This window comes from Hypomesus transpacificus, chromosome 23 (genome assembly GCF_021917145.1).
Source record: "Hypomesus transpacificus isolate Combined female chromosome 23, fHypTra1, whole genome shotgun sequence".
In the NCBI taxonomy this organism is placed as follows: Eukaryota; Metazoa; Chordata; class Actinopteri; order Osmeriformes; family Osmeridae; genus Hypomesus; species Hypomesus transpacificus.
The window spans coordinates 8,956,901-8,977,248 of NC_061082.1; the positions used below are offsets into that span (position 1 = coordinate 8,956,901).

The 20,348-nt window shown below is 41.1% G+C and overlaps 1 protein-coding gene across 1 annotated transcript; it reads left to right on the plus strand.

Annotated features, from left to right (window-relative positions):
• The first annotated feature begins 17,876 nt into the window (after positions 1–17,876).
• On the plus strand, positions 17,877–19,746 carry LOC124485710 (piggyBac transposable element-derived protein 4-like). The gene is made up of 2 exons (XM_047047465.1): positions 17,877–19,272; positions 19,457–19,746. Exons 1-2 carry the CDS (start codon positions 17,877–17,879, stop codon positions 19,744–19,746), a joined length of 1,686 nt encoding a protein of 561 aa, XP_046903421.1.
• The last annotated feature ends 602 nt before the right edge of the window (positions 19,747–20,348 follow it).

Genomic DNA, 20,348 nt, shown 5'->3' on the forward strand with positions numbered 1-20,348 from the left:
TACCTTTCATAGAAGGTCGGCACCACCGGGAGACATATCTTAAATGAAAGAGTAGGTTGTTTTCTTCAAAATAAGGTATATTTAGTCAATTTTAAAACGTACACATTTTGAGAAAAATCAAGTTGAAGACATGTTGCTGAAAATCCCATAGGAATGCATTGAAATCTGAACGTTCTATTGAGAAAAAGGTTGGTTTTTCCCTTGTAACTTTTTCCCGCATGTCGGCACCACCCTGATACTTCCTGGAAAGCAAGGTTACGTATGAAGACGTCATCAATCAAATTTGAAAGAAAATCAAAAGACATACATTTTGTGTTTTGGCTCCCTGAATGAGTCTTTCAGAAACCTGTGACGTCAGACGTGTTGAACCTCTGTAACTCCCGCGCTTGACTCATGCTAGGCTGCTTCCAATGCTCACATTAACTGATTGACATCATGGGAGTGCTACTAGCCTTACCATATATACCCGTATGTGGATGCAAGTATCGGTCATGGTTACTGGTTTAAAAGATAAATATTTTTGACACTTTACATGTATCTTTACAGTGTGCAGAACAAAAAACAAAGGTTGGTAATAGGTTGGTAAAGGTTGGTAAAACCCACTCTCTTGGTGACTTTTAAATAAATGTTTCTACCGAAATGATTCATGGTAGTGATATGCAAATGTTCTTGTCACGTAGCACAAATCGGAACCAATCATAACCTTTTTTGTCTGTCAGGAAATGCAAAACTTCAAAAAAAGCGCGAATATTCTTTCTTTCTGGCAATCAATTTTGCAAGAAAATAAATTCTATGGCAGATAAAAAAACAAGAACTACTGAAATTGCATTCATAGGTGAGGGGGAGCAACACATAGCCACTTGCAAAAGTTTAGGTATCATTTTAGATCCAAATAGTCTTAGGGTTTGTGGTAAATTACCATTAGAAACCTTAACAAATGGGATCATGATCGACATTATCACGCGTAGTCACAAATTAGTATTTCAAATGCCAGCGCACCTTGTAACGTTTAATATAATTAAAAATAACTTTAAACTCCACGAACATGACTTTGATGATAAAATATGGAACAGAGTACATACTGTTGTAAGTAAACTGATGAAACGATTTGATAATTTAGTCAGAGTTAGTGATAAAGAATCGTGTCTCGGTGTGGTGTTTGAGCTACTGCCTCCATAATATGGACGTGAAGTTGTAGAAACTCCGCCCAAGCGTCTCATGATGCCAATGAGACAAGTCAAAATGACATTTTTGATGTTAGAGAAGCTAATGATTTAGTAATTGGTTTACAGGAACACGTTAGCATTGTTAACGCCACTAATATAGAGTACCAAATAGTAGAAGTAGATAAAACAACTAAGGAACGTAAATATATGTGGCTTTAAATATACCAGGCTGAGAAAGAAAGAAAAGTCTGGTCAACGGAGCCTACGTATCATACATAGAAAAATTAAGAGGAAAGACAATCACATAGATCACCTTGAAGTTCGATGTAAAGGGAATTTGCAATTGTTCGAGCAGGTAAATGCAGAGCTCAAAACAGAGAGAGATTAGAGCAGAATATTGACAGCTTGCAATTCCAAATGTTTGTTTTAGGGTAAAAGATAAAAGCAAAACCCACAAGAGGAAAGATGTAACTTTACCGGACAAAATGACCAATTTAAATGACCAAATACTGTAGGCCTACTGGCAGGGCCGCCCATAGAAATGGCTGGGCCCCTGAAAAAGTCCAGTGAATGGGCTCCCCCCTAATAGGTCTTTAGGCTACTTATATTAACGCATGTACGTGTGCTCTCTCTCTCTACATAAGACATATGTAAACTCCCATTACTGAGACTTACTCAGTAATGGGAGCTACATAATAGAAAAACAAATTCAAAAACAAATATAAACATCTTTATACATAAAACTTAAACATAAAGTTTAATAAATATAACTGAGGCCTTAACAACTTGTGTGGCACCGCGCCAGACACACACACACATAAAAATAACAATTTGACACACTGAGATCTGCTACACTCACACCACATTTTCTAGTATAAAATGCAATTTACCTGCCTTCATCTTTGCCTGTTATACAGCTGTCTTCCTTGTCTTTCTGGATGCAAAGTCTTTTATAATGTATTTGAAGTCAATTTGTTTAGCCATTTCACACACAATGGCAAGTATTGTGATTGAGCCTCTCCTGGCTCATTGTGGAGCGCAAGTCATTTTTATGATTTTGAGTTTACTTAAGGACCTTTCTCCTCCTGCCACAGTTAAGTGGTTAAGGTAAAGTGCAGAATATCCTCAGAGCAATGAGCAATGCAGAACATGCGCTTTCTCAGTGTCAGCTTTGCTCAAACTAGCTTCCTCTTGGCTAACATCGTGGCTACTGCTACAACCCTGCGTTCGCACCACTCGTTACAAAGGGTGAGGTCTTCACCGGTTAAGCCAACAATACAATGTTTATGTTTGCTTTTTTTAAGTAGGCCCTAATCGTGAGTACTTCAGTTCAAAATAAAATTAGTTATCATTTCTTAAAATATTTAGGAAGAAACATGATTATTGCTGGCATCGCGGCTGGGCCCCACCAAGGACCCAGAAAGTTTTCCCATATATGGGCGCCTACTGAACATATATTAGCAATAAATGATAGGTATAGAACGCTTGTTATAAAGCTTAGAGAGTGGCAGGCAGACAGCAGGCAGTTTATGAAGGGTGAAGTCACTCTGTTTGAGGATGTAGACATCCACAGAGGACCCATCTTAGATAGGTTGTTGGAGTCAACATCAGAAGAGTTTGATGCTATGACTCAACAAGTTCTAGAACTTGTATCTGCTAGTTTAGTGAAAGTTTGCTGTAGGTTGGTAGCGGACCACTTGGGACATGGACGGTATGATGATGTGTCTGAAGATCAGTATCATGTCCTCAGATCAGTGCCCAAAACAAATGTTTCATGCGAGAGGGATTTTGGGATATTTGATTAAATCAAAGTTCAGGGCAAGTAAAATAGCATTAGAGGGTATGGTCATGTTTAAGCAGAATAGGTCCTGGGAATGGTTGTCAGGGTTAGATCCAGATAGAAAAGCTGAAGTTCTCGCCTCAGCTCGGACATCTGTGAAAGGATTTATAAATAGGTTTGTAGTCTTGCAATTGGTATGTAATATTCAGACTGTATTGGGTAAATACTCATTTGTTTGGTTTTAGCATTGGGTTGTCTGATCAAGTGGGCCTGTGCGGCACTGACAGACTTAGCTTTGCAGTGTGTCATTTAGCTCTTGGTTTGTAATATTCAGGCTTTGTGGTAGCTTGAGGATATTCATGATGGACCATTTTGTGATATGAGACAGGGTGCCCCAGTAGGGGGTGACTCCCTGTTAAGCCAAATGGTCTGCCATAATATCTGATAGCTGCATTGGGTAAGTAGTAGGAGTATTTGTTTGGTTTTAGCATTGGGTTGTCTGATCAAGTGGGCCTTTGCGGACACAGACAGACTTAGCTTTGCAATATTAAAACGGACTATGTCTATAAAAGTAGATACAGGTAGGACTAAAAGTAGTAGCTGATTTAAACTGTTGTATTCTATTTTAGTTAATTAAGCAATAAGCCCCAAGAGGCCGTGGTTTATGCTGATTTTAGAACAGGTAAGGGGAGTTGTTAGGCACGACGCGAAGCGGAGTGCCGAAAACCCCCTTACCTTTCTTGGAAGTCGCTTTGGATAAAAGCGTCTGCTAAATGAATAAATGTAAATGTAAGTAGTACAGTTTGGTGATATGAGACAGGGGGCCCTGTAATGGGGTGACTCCCTGTTAAGCCAAACTGTCATAGCTAGTATAGAAGTAATAGATAAAAGTTGCTCCCCTGAACCTTCACCATGGATGCAGAGGTGCCCAATTGTCCTCTGAGAGCTATCAACCTGTAGTTTTTTTCACAGGCAATGACTAAATTTTGGACCATAAGTTTCATATCCCTATAAATAAAGTATATTATTTATAATACGATTAGTGTATACTTTTTATCCATCATAAACAAACAGACGTGTTCAAATCAAGGTATTTGAAAATAATGGGCAATGTCACAACAAGGACACACAAACACCCTGTTCAACGTTAAATACACCCTCAAGTGGCCAAAAATTTACATTACAGCAGTAATGCTAAACGGGACAAACATTTGCATATTTGTGGTCTCGATTTAACATAATTAATTATAGCGAAGTACTGGACACCGCATTAGCTCGCAATGTACAAAGAATGTAAGTCTGGATAAGAGCAGAGAATCTGATAAGAGCATCTGCTAAATGACAAATGTAAGTCATATTTCCCGCCCTGGCTAGAAGCAGAGCTCTGTGACGTAGAACAATGGCGTTCTTAAAGGGAGCTTGACAGCTTCTCGGTGCCACAAAACTCAAGGCTTAAAGCGGTGGAACGTTTCAAAAAATTACCTAAAATCACGCCTAAAAACGGGATTTGTGAGAAAACTAATAGAGATAACTGAAATCTGACTTCGGATAAGTTTAAGTTACGTTAGGTTACATAAGGATTGAAAGAAAAACGGAGCAAAACTGATAGGAAATTTTGGTCTGTCCTCCCTATTGATAGGCTACGCACCATAGCCGTTAAATGTATGGATGTTAGTTTGTGATTTCAAATGTTTAGGCATCAGGCATAGGCCTATATCTCAATTTAAATTATCATAGCAATATAATTGTTAACAGTAGCCTACAACTGCAAAACAAACCTAAATCCGCCCTCCATTTCCCCGACACAAAACCCATGTTAAAAAGTTAGGCTACTGGATAATGTTTTAATTAATAGTAGGCTATTTATTTTAAACGATGTCAAAAAAGTCCATTTAGATTAGTTTAGAGGGTATTTTTTTTTATCAACGAAGGTCTAAAAAGGCCCTCAACCTAGCCTATCGTTCACAACGTCAATCATGGCATGTCATTTTTCTTTGATTGAAGCGGTGGATGGGGGAGCTGTCATTGTACACGATTTAAAGGGGACGTTCTTTCTGGAAGAAGTCATGTGGCCGTGTGCATTCCTTTTGCCGTGGTGGATTGTATAATCCATGTTTTACCTCTCGGGATGTTAAAAATAGGGTGCACGCGCAATTAGCTTGACTAAGTAAATCTGACTTGAAAAAGTAGGACTGCGTGAGCTGAAATTGGCCTTTATGGAACCGCTTAAGCCCCGCTTGACTAATTAAACTTATTCAAGTCTGGTTTAGGACTTTAAGTCTAGCTTTTTTGAGCGGCCTTTATGGAATAGGCCCCTGTTGTCTTACAAGAGATTTGTTTACATTCCTACTTTTTTTGTTTGCAATACAACTGACTTATTTTTGTTTAATTCTCTTTTATATACTTTAACGCAACATGATAACATGAAACAATACTCAGAGAGCATTTTATTTAGGTTGGACATAATTGGACAAAAAGAGATGTATTAGCCCAGTGGTTCCCAACCCTGGTCCTCTGGACCCCCTGTCCTGCATGTTTTATATGTTTCCCTGCTCGAACACACCTGATTCAAATGAATGGGTCGTTATCTGGCTCTGCAGAAGCCTGTTAACGACCATTCATTTGAATCAGGTGTGTTGACACCTCTCAACTGTACCTCTTGGACTGTACCTCTCATCCGGCCCACGGGTAATAAGGGGAGAATTCATTTTTTAAATTGTATTTTTATCTCATAAAAAATAAATAAAAACATATTTTTTGGTCGAATCTGTTGACTGTACGTCACATCTGACCCGTGGGTGATAAGGGGAGAATATCTTTTTAAATGTTATTTTTATTTAAATTTTCGGTGGAATCCGTCAGTTGGTCTGTTGCTGCTTCCCGCCTCAGCTGAAGCAGCGCCGGTAGTGCTGATCCGATCAGTGATCGAGATGTTATCAAAAAAGAGGAAGGTTAACACTGAAGGTCCCATCTTTCAGGATAAATGGAAAGAAAAGTATTTATTTTGGGAAGTAGGAAGCAAACCCATGTGTCTAATTTGTTCTCAACAAGTGGCTGTAGCAAAAGAGTACGACATCAAACGACACTACAAGACCCACACCGAGAAATACGGCGAGTACAAAGGGCAACTTTGGACTCAAAAGCTAAACGAGCTAGCATCATCGCTACAGAAACAGCAAGCCGAATGCTCCAAATGTCAAGATACACACGAAGGTTCGTTTAATTTTTATACATGATATCTTGTTCAAGTCTTAGTTATTTTTTACTGCACCTTTTCTGAAAGATAAGTGTCTCAATTTCGTTATACCTATAATGACGATACATTTTCATTTTAAGTGGCAGTGTAAGCAAGCTACATCATCGCTGGTGAAATTGCTAAGGCATCCAAGCCTTTGTCAGAGGGTGCATTTGTCAAGACCTGCATGCTAAAGGCAGCCGAGCTAGTGTGTCCTGACAAGCGACAAGCTTTAGCTAACATAAGCTTATCGAGGCCTACAGTGACGGAGATAGTTGAAGTACTTTCTGGTGATTTGAAGAGTCAACTAAAAGACAAGGTTAAGTCCTTCATCGCATTCTCTATTGCTCTCGACGAGAGCACTGACGTGACTGATGTAGCCCAATTACCAATTAGTGTTTATTCACGGAGTGGATGCTTCCCTGACTGTCACTGAGGAGTTTGTGTCAGTCATGCCAATGACAGACACCACCACAGCTAACAACTTGTTTGTTAGCTTTGTCGGGGCGCTGGACAAACTGGAGGTGGACTGGAGTCGCGCTGTCAGTGTGGCTACCGACAGTGCGCCTTCTATGATAGGAAGAAAGGTAGGAGTAGTTGTGAAGTTGAGAGAAAAGGTAAATGCGGCTAATCCAGAGCAAGTATTCTGGAACTTTCACTGTATACTGCACCAAGAGGCTTTGTGCTGCAAGAGTCTGAAAATGGACCATGTTATGCATGTTGTTATTGACACTGTGAATTTAATCAGAGCCAGAGGACTTAACCATAGGCAATTCGACGCTTTTTTAGTGGAAGACGACATTCATCATGGCCTTCTCTATCACACCGATGTGCATTGGTTGAGCCAAGGCGCAGTGCTCAAACAGTTCTACAAATTACACACAGAGATAGCCGAGTTCATGCAGGGGAAAGGGAAGCCTGTGGTGGAATTGGACGACCTAGATTGAACCAGAGATCTTGCCTTTTTAGTGGACATTACGGAACACTTAAATGTGTTGAATGTTACTATGCAGGGCCGCAACAAACTCGTCACTGAGTATTATGATAGTGTTCGTGCTTTTCAAAGTAAACTCGGTTATGGAAGACGCAGCTCTCCAAGCGCAATGCAGCCCACTTCCCCTGTCTAAAATCTCAGCCTGTCAATCATCAGAGTATGGACAAGTACACAAACTTGCTTTCCGGACTCAGGCATGAGTTTAACAATCGATTCGCGGTTTTTACTGAACTGGAAAAGGAGTTCACCATTCACCATTGACGCTTCCGAGGTCCCAGAGGTGATCCAAATGGAACTGATAAAACTTCAGTGTTGGCACCTTTGAAGGATAACTACGCATCTCTTGCAATCAAATCATTCTATCAATCCTTGCCACCACAGTACCCAATGCTCACGGCCTTTGCAGGTAAAATACTTTGTATGTTTAGGACAACATATTTATGTGAGCAGGCCTTTTCCGTTATGAATATGAATAAGTCGAAAGTGCGCAATCGCCTGACTCACGGACATCTGAATGATGTCATGAAAATAGCCACTGCCCAGAAACTGTCGCCCGATATGGACAAGCTGGTGAAACTTGAAAGTTGTCTGGCTTAGACAAGTAGCTGAAGTGTTTTCATGTGCAGGCCTTCGATAAATATAATAAAAGCAATTGACAGTTTACGTTTGTATTATTTACAGGAAATGTGCTTTTCTAATTTATAAATGTAGGCTACTTGCGTGGATAGAAAAGTTAAGTTTTTAGAGGGTAACTGTCTCCTGCTTTAGGCTATGTAATTGTAGGCCTCATTGTGAGAATGTTTTGGTGCCAATACAATTTCTTATTGATGTGTAGGTCTTCATGAATAGTTTCAAATAGCCTACCTATCCATGTGTTGAGTCAGTGTTTGGCCAAAAGTGTAGACCAGCCCCCTGAGGTCTCACTTGAAAAAAATATGTCCCCCTGTCCAATTTTACCCTGGCATCCCTGGCTTACATGAAGCTCAAAAAAAGGTGTTTGAGCTCAAGTTATTGCGAAAAATATTGGTGCACGCTCGCATTAACTATTAATGTCCCCACCAAATCTGATATCAAACTTGCGTCCCTAAACTGTACGTGTAATGAGTAGAGGCCTGTGCCCCAGTAGAGTTTTGTCTACCAACGCACCTATAGTTTAGCGAGGTCCTACTGTAATGCTGTTTTCCAAAATCGGACAATAACCACGAAGTTGGCAGCCAGATGTGCTATGATGCAGTTATAGATGACTTTACTTCTAGAAAGACAAGTAAGCAGAGGTTCTGAGGTCCAGGCAACCCATGGTTATGACTGAAGCCTAGGCCATTGTCCTGGCTATGAAAAGCCATATCGAGTTTTGATCTCTTGTTGAACCTTTATTGCACTTTTGTATTTGAACTTTGTCAAAGAAAATTCTTGCTGGACTGTGTAGATTTGAATATAGTCAAAGATGGCGGTTTCAATACAATTTATTTAGACTATACAATTACATATGATTAAACAAAGCTTTGCTGATCAGTCTCAACGAAGGAGGTACCATCCACACAGATCGTTCGTAAAGTGATAGCGAACTATCACACATGCACTGCCTTATATAAACATTAGATCAAATGGCATTCTATAAGGTCAATTAATCAATGTAGCAAACTCTGTGATTGGCTAACTCAACTTAGTGACAGCTTGAAACAATACATCTCCAGTGTGTCCCAAAGTTCTTTGATGTCACAGCTCTCTCCAGAGCAGTAGATAATAAAGCCACAGGGGTTGACCAGTCAAATGGTCAACTGTCCTTTGTGTGACCATCTTCAAACAATACTTTTAATTAGCACAAACAATGAAACAGGACACAGTCCTTCTAGCCAAAGTTCAGAGCAACTGTCTCATTGACCCCTTACAGTAACCAGAGGACAGAAGGCCATATAAGATGCTTCACCCATCCCCCAGGGCAAGCTGCCCACAGAGCCATCAGCACCTCACATTCCTTTGAACTCAACTTAATTATCTTCCCTTCCTGTCTCTTACCAATGAACATAGAAGATTATAGATTTCATACACATACATCTATGCATATGACCAAAATTTCCACAACAACTTAATAATTTTACTTAGTCTGTTGTTCTTTGCACTTGGTTAAATCTGCTGTTTTAATTGGTTACATCTGCTCTAAAGGCTTTTGCACTCTCATTTTAAATCTAAATCAGTTTTAATATATAAAAAAATAATAATAATTGTGTTCCCTCAAATAATGTTTTTTTTTCTTTCATCTAGTGCTGATATATTATTTTCATTGGCAATGTGGGCAGGGGGTAAATTTGCACCCCCTACTGTTGGGATAAAAATATTTAAAAAGTATTTTTCAAATCAATGTCAGAAAACATTTTAAAATATAGCTGCAAACAGCGAAGCGGGTTCCTCCGCAAAATTGCAAAATATTATAAAAATGCACATTGTAGAAGATCAAGAGTTGGACAACAGGAGCAAAATTACTTAATGTTTAACCAACAACAACAGGCTGAATGGAGATTTAAACTCAAGAGCATGAGGTTGCAAGTCAGCCTCTCTGCTATACATCAACTGTTGAGAGTTTATGAATACCCATATTGTCTTGTACTTTTCCCCAAAAAATGCGACAACGGGATGTAAAATATAGGTTGTTTGGGGTGCTAGGGGTGGGCGATATGGCCAAAATCTCCTATCACGGTATGAGTAATTTTATATCACGGTTACGGTATATCACGGTATAGTAATTGATATAGTAAATATAGTCAATTTAATCAAGAAATTGTACTATATAACCATACCGTACTTCATCATCACACTTGATTTTTTATTACAAACAAAAACAACTGCTTCACATGAGACAACACTTGAGTTAAAAACAAGACTCAAAGTTACTAGTACGAGCCTTCCGATTGGCTGATGCGCAGTCATGCCATCCGCGTGGTGACCTAGTACTCACAGCGCAATACGGATCAGTAATGCCCTCAGACAAATGGGGGGGGGGTAAAAATAATTCCTTCTTTAATAATTTGTTTCACAGAACTTTATTTTATTAAATATTCATCCAAAATTATTCACACCTTCACAAAATCAACCACAAACAAAGAATTTCTGCATACGCAAGTAGAAACGCTAGTTCTAAATAACTATTTAACTGGTCGGGTCAATGACGCCGGGTAAGTAGCTAGCTCCTGAGACTTCTCACCAAAAGAACGAAGGGGAACCTTCGACATGTTAAGACATGTTCGTAGGTACCTGGCCAAAAAGTAGCCTGAACTTTCCTAGATCTTAAGCTAATGCTGAATACTCGCTGATATAGCTGTCTGTCTTACTAGAACGGCGAATGTATGCATCGTTGCTAACGTGTGCTGACGTTGTGACTATGTATGTGAGAAAGACGCGTAAGTGACAGAGAGACGGAGGGAGAGCAGGGAAAGGAAATGCAGCTGAAAGAATTCGCTGCATGTTTAACCTAAATAGTGTTAAAAAAAAAAGTTTACGAAGCGCAATATGTGGCGGCCGGTGTTGATTCTGTGGCGCATTGCCACAAATAAGTCTGTGTGGGAAACACTGAAAAGTATACCGCGGTTGAAACGGTATAGCCAAATCTCTCCCGGTAGACACATTACTACCGTTGCACGGTATATACCGTCATACCGCCCAGCCCAATGGGGTGCCATAACTTGTCAAGGAAGGGAATTTTAAATTATGCCTAGCATCAGTGGGGATGTGTCCTGGCTTAGGTTACTGAAATGAATTTGCACAACAGGCAAGGGATTCACCTGAACAATCAATTTACTTAATTAGAGGTAACTCTAATGGTTATCTCTACCATGCGTAGACTACAAGTAGCTAGCTACTGTGGTGAACCTGGCTTGTTTTGCAGTGGTTTACTCAGTCACACTAAACAGATGATCGGAGTGTTGTGATGGGCTTAAATAAACACTTATTGCTATGTTTTACAACCGGAGGATTGATCAGAAGACTAGAAACCGTTACACAAGAAAACTACTAGAAAAAATTAAATACAAATATAGCTGCAAGCAGCGATGCGGGTTCCTCCTCAAAATGGCAAAATATTATAAAAATGTACAATGTAGAAGCAAAACGATTTCATGTTTGGCCAACAACAATAGGCTGAATGGGGATTTGATCTCATGAGCGTACAAGTCAGTCTCTCTATCCTCTCTGCTATACACCAACTGTTGGGAACCATGAGTGATGTCTGAGAAGTCTTGTGCAGTTGTCCCACGTTGGCAACAAATCAAACTAAACCTACTATATTCAACCGTGTTGGTTAAAGAGTAGGCCTACTAACTAGTTCATTCACTGTGTTAATGAAATGCACTCCACGGCTACAAGCTAGCTAAAGCTATACACGAGTCATTAACTTAATCATGCCCGGGTAACGAAACAATTGAGACCCATTCCCTTTCGACTACAATACCTCTGCTGTTAAGACAGTTTAAGAAAGTCTGAATCACGGATATAACTCTATGACATAAGTTACAATCAGGGGGTAAATTGGTGTTTGATATATCGGGGGGCTCTGTGGTTTCTGGGTTTTGATGGCACATGTGTATGCAAAGCCTACTAAACAGGTATCCTACTCAGTTTAATGACTAACGCAGACTACCTAACTCACTACTCTTCGAATACATTTGTATAGTACTACTATATGCCTCTTTCAATTATATCTTTAACATATGAAACGTTGAGATTGTATCATCTTGCGGAAAAAACATGAAAAACTGAACCTAACAACAGCTAGGCTAGGCTAGCTCATAACATTCAGTTCTCGTTTGGCCAAACAACGGTTAGGGTCTACTGAAATTATTACCAAACTTAACTTTACGCTAGTAGCCTAACAAACTCATTCACTGTTGACTATATACAGTGCCCTCCAAAAGTATTGGAACAGTGAGGCGAATTCCTTTATTTTTGCTGTAGACTGAAAACATTTGGGCTTGACATCAAATAATGAACGTGAGACCAGAGATCAACGTTTCAGCTTTTATTTCCAGGTATTTACATCAGGATCTGATGCACAACTAAGAAAATATCACATTTTGTTTGAATCCACCCATTTGTCATGTGAGCAAAAGTATTGGAACAGATATACTTAAAACATATTTAAGTGAATAAGACTTAATATTTAGTTGCAAATCCTTTGCTTTCAATAACTGCAGCAAGTCTGTGACCCATTGACGTCACCAAACTTTTGCATTCTTCCTTTTTGATGCTTTCCCAGGCTTTCACTGCAGCCTCTTTCAGTTGTTGTTTGTTTTGTGGGGTTCCTCCCTTCAGTCTCCTCTTAAGCAGGTAAAATGCATGCTCTATAGGGTTTAAGTCTGGAGATTGACTTGGCCAGTCTAATACCTTCCATTTCTTGCCCCTGATGAACTCCTTTGTTGTTTTGGCAGTGTGTTTTGGGTCGTTATCTTGCTGCATGATGAAGGCTCTGCCAATCAGTTTGGTTGCATCTTTCCTTAAATTGGCAGACAAAATGTTTCTGTAGACTTCCGAGTTCATTTTGCTGCTGCCATCATGTGTTACATCCTCAATGAAGATTAATGAGCCCGTCCTAGAAGAAGCCATGCAAGCCCAAGCCATGACATTACCTCCACCGTGTTTCACAGATGAGCTTGTGTGTTTGGGATCATGAGCAGTTCCTTTCTTTCTCCAAACTTTAGCCTTTCCATCACTTTGGTAAAAGTTAATCTTTGTCTCATCAGTCCATAAAACTTTGTCCCAGAATTTTTGAGGTTCATCTCTGTACTTTTTGGCAAATTCCAGCCTGGCCTTCCTATTCTTCTTGCTAATGAGTGGTTTGCATCTTCTGGTGTAGCCCTTGTACTTTTGTTCATGAAGTCTTCTGCGAACAGTAGATAGTGATACCTTCACTCCTGCCATCTGGAGGTTGTTGCTGATCTCACTAACAGTTGTTTTAGGGTCTTTCTTTACAGCTCTCACAATGTTTCTGTCATCAACTGCTGATGTTTTCCTTGGTCTACCTGTTCGACGTCTGTTACTTAGTACACCAGTAGTTTTCTTCTTCTTCAGGACATTCCAAATGGTTGTACTGGCTATGGCCAATGTTTCTGCAATGGCTCTGATTGATTTTCCATCTTCTCTAAGACTCACAATTGCTTGTTTTTCACCCAAAGACAGCGCTCTGGTTTTCATGTTGTTTTCACCTCTGAATACAGTCTGCATAGACAAAACCTATCTTACCCAATCTGAACCTGAGTGTAGACATTCAGTGGTATTTATTGATTGAATAATGTATGTAATAGGACACACCTGGGCAACAAAACACACCTGTCAGTCATATGTTCCAATACTTTTGCTCACGTGACAAATGGGTGGGTTCGAACAAAAAGGTGATATTTTCTAATTTGTGCATCAGATCCTGATGTAAATACCTGGAAATAAAAGCTGAAACGTTGATCTCTGGTTTCACATTCATCGTTTGATGTCAAGCCCAAATGTTTTCAGTCTACAGCAAAAATAAAGGAATTGGCCTCACTGTTCCAATACTTTTGGAGGGCACTGTATATAATATATTTAAGTTGTATGCATAATTTGTGATGACTTACTTTGATAGAAGCAACTTTAGTAGTTGCTTCTATTAGATGCTTGTTTGCCTTCGTACCTACTGGCAGAAAATAACCGGAAATGACCAGGTTTCACACCTGTTTTTAGGTCACTTAATAATTTAATCATAAACATTCTTTATTATGTCTATGGATTTAATGGCCAGACATAGTAAAACAACAAAACTTTATTATTCATCAAATGCATACATTACATTTTTCTTTGGCATGTGGCAGCACAGTAAGAAAAAAGGCAGTAAACACATAACTGACAGCACACAAGCCTATAATACCAACAGTAGACTACATAGTAAATGGCAAACCAAAAGTGTAGACAAGCAACAAGTGAAACCAACGATCAAATGTGTTGACTTTCTATAGAGCAAGCAAATCATGACTTTTATAGTGGTTAATTACGAAAGGCAATTCACCTTTATATTAACTATAAAATAAACAATTAAACTAAACATTTAAGTAAATTGCATACCTTTGAAAAGACTGACTTATTGTATGTTCTAAACAAGAAATGTTAATCTTTCCATCAATCAAGCTGTTGTAGTGAATATATATAATTTAGTGACTTTCTAGAAAGTTTCTGAGAAAACTGTAGCCTTGTGTTTTGATACTTTGTGCTAATAATATGAACAAGACACTGATGTCTGATTGGTAGTCAGATGGCTGAGCGGTGAGGGAGTTGGGCTAGTAATCAGTAGGTTGCTGGATTGATTCCCCGCCCCGCCAATATGACGTTGTGTCCTTGGGCAAGGCACTTTACCCTACTTGCCTTGGGGGGAATGTCCCTGTACTTACTGTAAGTCACTCTGGACAAGGGCGTCTGCTAAATGACTAAATGTAAATGTGTGCGGGTGGCTACAGCTGTATCTCCACTATTATAATGCTCTAATGCCTATACACAAAAGCCTGTCTCTGGAGAATGTTTCATCAGATGCCGAAAGACTACTCAATGTACGCTGTGTGTGTCAGGTCCTTTCTGCAAAAAACTATATTTAATAAATACTTACTACATTCTAGCAGCTTTGGGTGTATTCATTCTCAAATGTCCACCGCAATGTCAATACCCCTGAGCCATAGCAACTACCATGTAAAAGGAAAACTTGCCAGTTAAATGAAAAAAGAGCCAGATTTAGCTATTGTGTAGGAATCCCCTCAAAATGAAACATTACCGTTACTATTTTGTCTATACAACTAGTCATACTGTGGAGTACATGGACACCTGTTTAACTAAATAAATAATCAGTATCACAAAGATTTGAGGCAATGTGGACATTTACATAAATACACCCCTTTCAGCCATTTTGTATTGTACTGTCTGTCTCTGGAGGGCTGGCAGGCAGTGGCAAGCAGAGCCTACAGGCAGGCAGAGCAGGCCAGCTGGATGAAGCCATCCTGGGGTCAGGGCTGAAGAGAAGCTGTCTAGCTAGAGAGGGGTAGTCCAGCAAGGGGTCTGTGTTGCTCACAGCATCCTCTGTTGCATCCTGATAGATAGATCTTTGTCATTGTCACAGGTACAACGAAATTAAAGTGCTTCCAGTCAGTGCAACATTCCTTGGCCTAAAAATCAATAAAAGGATAAAATTACTAAAGTACTAAAATTACTAAAATAAACAACAATAACTAATAAATCTGAATAAATATACCTGAGACAGTACCATAAACAACACACCCATGTCATTCATCCACAGTCATCACATAAAACATAACATGACATTGTGCACATTATTTTTTGGCAGCATTGACAGTGGTTATTGCAGTTGGATAAAAACTGTGTTTGAGTCTGTTTGTCCTTACCTTGATTGATCTGTACCGTCTGCCTGACGGCAACATTTCAAAAAGGATGTGAAGTGTCTTATGATGTTCTGGGCTCTTTTGAGACAGCCCGTCTCAGGCCGACTAAAATATTGTGTAGGTCGAAACGATCTAGGTCTTCTGGCGACGATGAAGCGGGATCTTCACAGAAACCCCCTGATTTTCCACAAGTTTATTCCGACATCATCCAGCGTCGAAAATGCCGTGCTGATGTCCCGGTAATCAATGCATACGGCATTGGAAGGGCGCGGCGACTTGTGAGCCAGCGTTACGGGGTTGATAGGCACGGTTGGCATCTCATACGCCCGTTGGTAGTTCTTCTTTGCCCATGATGCTTGGTGAATGCACGCCAATGACCGATTTGACGGCGAATAAAGGGTTGGATATGCAAATTAGGAAGCTTGTGTCCCATTTTTTGAAAGGGGCATAGGCGGGAGAAATGCTACTGTACATTTGACCCCTCCCACCTGTCCCTCGCTAAAACATGGCCGCCTAACTGATCTCTATTAGCCATTAGCTTTCAGTAGCCTATATCCTCTATATAGCCTATCTAGCCTATATATTCATGCAACCAACGTATACATCATAACCACATGTTAAAACCACTTTATGGGTGAATACCTGATAATCGGAATAGCAATATATCCCAAATTTGCAACAACCTGTTCAAATAAATAAATACACGTTTCATTTTTACCACAGTAACTTTTTTTTACTAGTATCGATCACGTCACGTCAGACTCATCGGTTCAGATGATTTCGTGCTCACCCAGAGGAAAACAGACTAAACTATTTGGCATTAAAAACCTTTATTTCATAAAGTGTAAAGTATTGGTTCAACTCGAGGCAAGCGTCGATCCTGTCTTGCCGACTGGATTCCTCTGTCTGCGTGTATGAGTCCTGACCGTTGGTACAGTCCCGCACCAGACTTGCAGTTGTGAATACACACTAACCAGTAGCAGACAGCCCACAACCCACCGTTCTGCTCGACTATTTGGGTGACCCTCACGTGTAATACTCATTTTACTGGGACATCCACAGTTACCCCACAACTTTCCACTAATGTGAGCGCGAGTGAATGAGCATTAGGGGACTGATTACTCTGCGCATCAGTGCAGGTTTATATTGGGGGATTGACCACATGAGTATATTTGCACATTTTATGGGTATTTGGTTGGCTCTGAAAAGAACCTTTGGTTTGCTTGCTTGAAGACCAAACTAAACAACGCGTCTCAGGCCGACAAGAACGTTATCTAAGAACAGGTCGTTCCCCAAGTGGTTGAGGTGAACTCTGTCCCTCTGATAACAGTCCATCGTATGCCTGAGGTTAGTGTTTGAGATGCCAACCGTGCCCATGAACCCTGCAACGCCGGCGTTCACAAGTCGCCGCGCCCTTTCAATGCCGTATGCATTGATTCCCGGGACACGAGTACGGTATTCTCGACGCTGGATGATGTCGGAATAAACTATGGTCGTAATGGGGAAAATCAGGTGGATCTTGTGAAGGTCCCGCCTCATGGTCGCCAGAAGCGAGCATCCGGACAGAAGCCCCAACTCGTTCCCGCCGAGGTGTATGACGATAACCGCTGGATCTAGATAAGGCGTTGTGCACAGCAGAGGCACAAGCTCCTCCCATCGCATCCCTCTCTGGCCCATCCACCGGACCCGGCAATGCAACCCGAGGCTGCTCGCAAATTGCTGTTGCCGTGTGGCGTGAAGATGGCGCTGCAGCCAGTAAACATGGCAACTCCCGACGATCCAGACAGTTGACTCTTCTCGATGCATGATGCTTGATGAATGTACGCCAATGATCGATTTGACGGCAAATAAAGGGTTGGATATGCAAATTAGGAAGCTTGTGTCCCATTCATTGAAAGGGGCATAGGCGGGAAAAATGCTACTGCACATTCGACCCCTCCCACCTGTCACTTGCTAAAACATGGCCGCCTACCTGATCTCTATTAGCCATTAGCTTTCAGTAGCCTATTCATGCAACCAACGTATACATCATAACCACATGTTAAAACCACTTTATGGGTGAATATTTGAAAATCGGAAAAGTAATATATCCCAAATTTGCACCAACCTGTTCAAATAAATGAATACACGTTTTATTTTTACCACAGTAACTTTTTTTTATTAGTATTGATCACGTCACGTCAGATGACACATCAGCTCAGATGATTTTGCGCCTTATGATTCGCGCTCTATGATTCAAACTCATATATGATTTGCGCACACCCAGCACAGTCATACACACATTCAGACACTCAATTCAGAAGCAATGGCGAGAAAGCAATTATCCGAGCAAGACATCAGAGACCTGTTTTTTCAATCGGATGATGAAGGGGATTTTGCCGAGGAAGTCAATGGCAGTAGTAGCGACAGTGAGGATGGAGATCTTCCTGTCAATCTTGTGGCTATTGCTAACCCTGAGCCTGAGGGCGATGGAGGCAGGGATGAACTGGAGGCGGTTAGCTCTACCGGCTGGAGAGCTGCTAGCAACTTCAGTCCCCCTGGACCTGCTGTTTTTTTTGATAGCAGTCATTCTTGTGTCCAAACCCCACCTGCATCTGTTTCTGAGGCAAGTTGCTTCAAACTTTTTTTAACAGAGGACCTGGTTAGGGATATCGTCGAGGAAACTAATAGATATGCCTCTCAGCTGCAGGAGCAGAGCGCGCCAGGAGTGGGTAAGCTGGCTAAGTGGCTACCCACAAACATAGATGAGATGTACTCATTTCTCATGGCAATGCTACTCATGGGTGTTGTGAAGAAGTCCTCTCTGAGAGAGTACTGGAGCACAGACCCCATGCTTGCCACTCCTTTTTTTGCTTCCCTGTTCTCACAGGACCGCTTCCTCCTCCTTCTCCGCTGTCTTCATTTCCAAGACAACGAAATGGCAGATGCAAGTGACCCTCTAAACAAGATCAGGAACATTTTCCATGGTATTACCTCTGCCTTTGGTCGGGTCTTTGTTCCTTTCAAGGATCTCTGTATAGACAAGTCCTTGATGCTGTGGAAGGGTAGGCTGCGCTTCCGTCAATTCATACCGGCAAAAAGGCACAGGTTTGGAGTCAAGTTCTTTGTGTTGTGTGATGTACGTACTGGCTATGTTCAGGACATGCTCATATACACAGGATCCACAACAGACATCCAGCATCATGATCTGCTTGGGATCTCAGGGTCTGTGGTCATGACTTTGCTTGCTCCACACCTGAGGAAAGGCCATGTACTGTACGTGGACAACTGGTACAGCAGTCCAACCCTCTTTCAACATCTCCTGTCTCTTGGAACAGGTGCCTGTGGGACTGTGCGGTCCAACAGGAAGGGGATGCCACCTTTCACCTGTAAAATGAGAAAGGGAGATGTTGAGTTCAAGGAGAATGGACAACAGCTGGCAGTGAAGTGGCATGACAAGAGGGATGTGCATGTCATCTCCACTGTGCATGCATCTGGAATGGCTGCCACTGGAAAAGTGGACCGTGTCACCGGAGAGGGAATTGTAAAGCCATGCTGTGTCCTGGATTACAATAGGAAGATGGGAGCCGTGGATAAGGGTGATATGCTCAATAGCTACGTACCCTGTGCACGAAAGACCACCAAGTGGTACAAGAAGGTATTTTTTCATCTTCTTGACAATGCAGTCCTCAATGGCTTCATTGTCCATCGCCAACTGTCAGGTGAGAGAATTCAACAATACATTTCAATTCATTATATTTATCAGACTCCTGCTTTCACATTTAGCATTAAATTATATAAAACAATGACAACTGTATTAGAATGACACATGTCACAAAGTTTTTCACAATAACATGTAGTCTTACTCAAACCTCCCCCCCCCCCCCCTCCTTCTCTTTCATGCAGGGAAGACCATACCTTACCAGGAGTACAGGATGAACCTGATACGGCAGGTCCTTGAAGTGCACCACACAGCTCGGCGTCCCTCAGCTGGTGGCCGTCCTGCTGCAGACAATCCTCTCCGACTGACAGGCAGGCACTTCCCCTCTGAGATTCCTCAGACCGACGTTCAAGGAAACAAGACCCGGCGGCAGTGCAAAGTCTGCAAATCAAGCACACGTCGGTCAAAGCAGAGGCAGCTCACAAAATACGTGTGCGCCTTGCAACACCCCCCTGTGTTCTGCTCCGTGTTTTGAGGAGTACCACACTCTAAAACATTATTGATTTTACTTGATCGCTGAGTGGGATTTAAAAGCCAACGGTTCATACAGCAAGTTTTCAGCTGTCACTATTTTACATGGCCGCTGAGCGGGATTTAAAAGCCAGCGGTTCATACAGCAAGTTTTCAGCTGTATCACTATCTTCCTTGGCCTTTTTTTTTTTTACACAAAAAAATCCCCCTTGTCTATTGTTGTCGTTCCTGTCCCCCCCCTAAAAAAAAGCAAAAAACAAAAAAAATAAATGTTATTTCTGTGTAGACATTGTTCAGTATGTCTTTTGTTGTTGCTGTTGTCGTTCCTGTCAGAAAATGACAAATGAAATAGGCTTGTTTTGAAAGATACCATATACTGGCTATCTTCAGCAGACTCTTGTCTACAAAAAGCAGCCCTCCCTGACGTTTTAGGACTAGAATTTAGTGAATTACGATATCGTTTACACACTGCCAGTGAGTGAGCGAGCCGAGTCTGTCACTGAGGCTTTGTCAAAACAAATGTATCCCCGGGACGCAGTCTCACTCCACTTGCAAGTTTTCCACAAATCACAAAAATAATCAGAGCATCTGACTAAAAGCACAGTT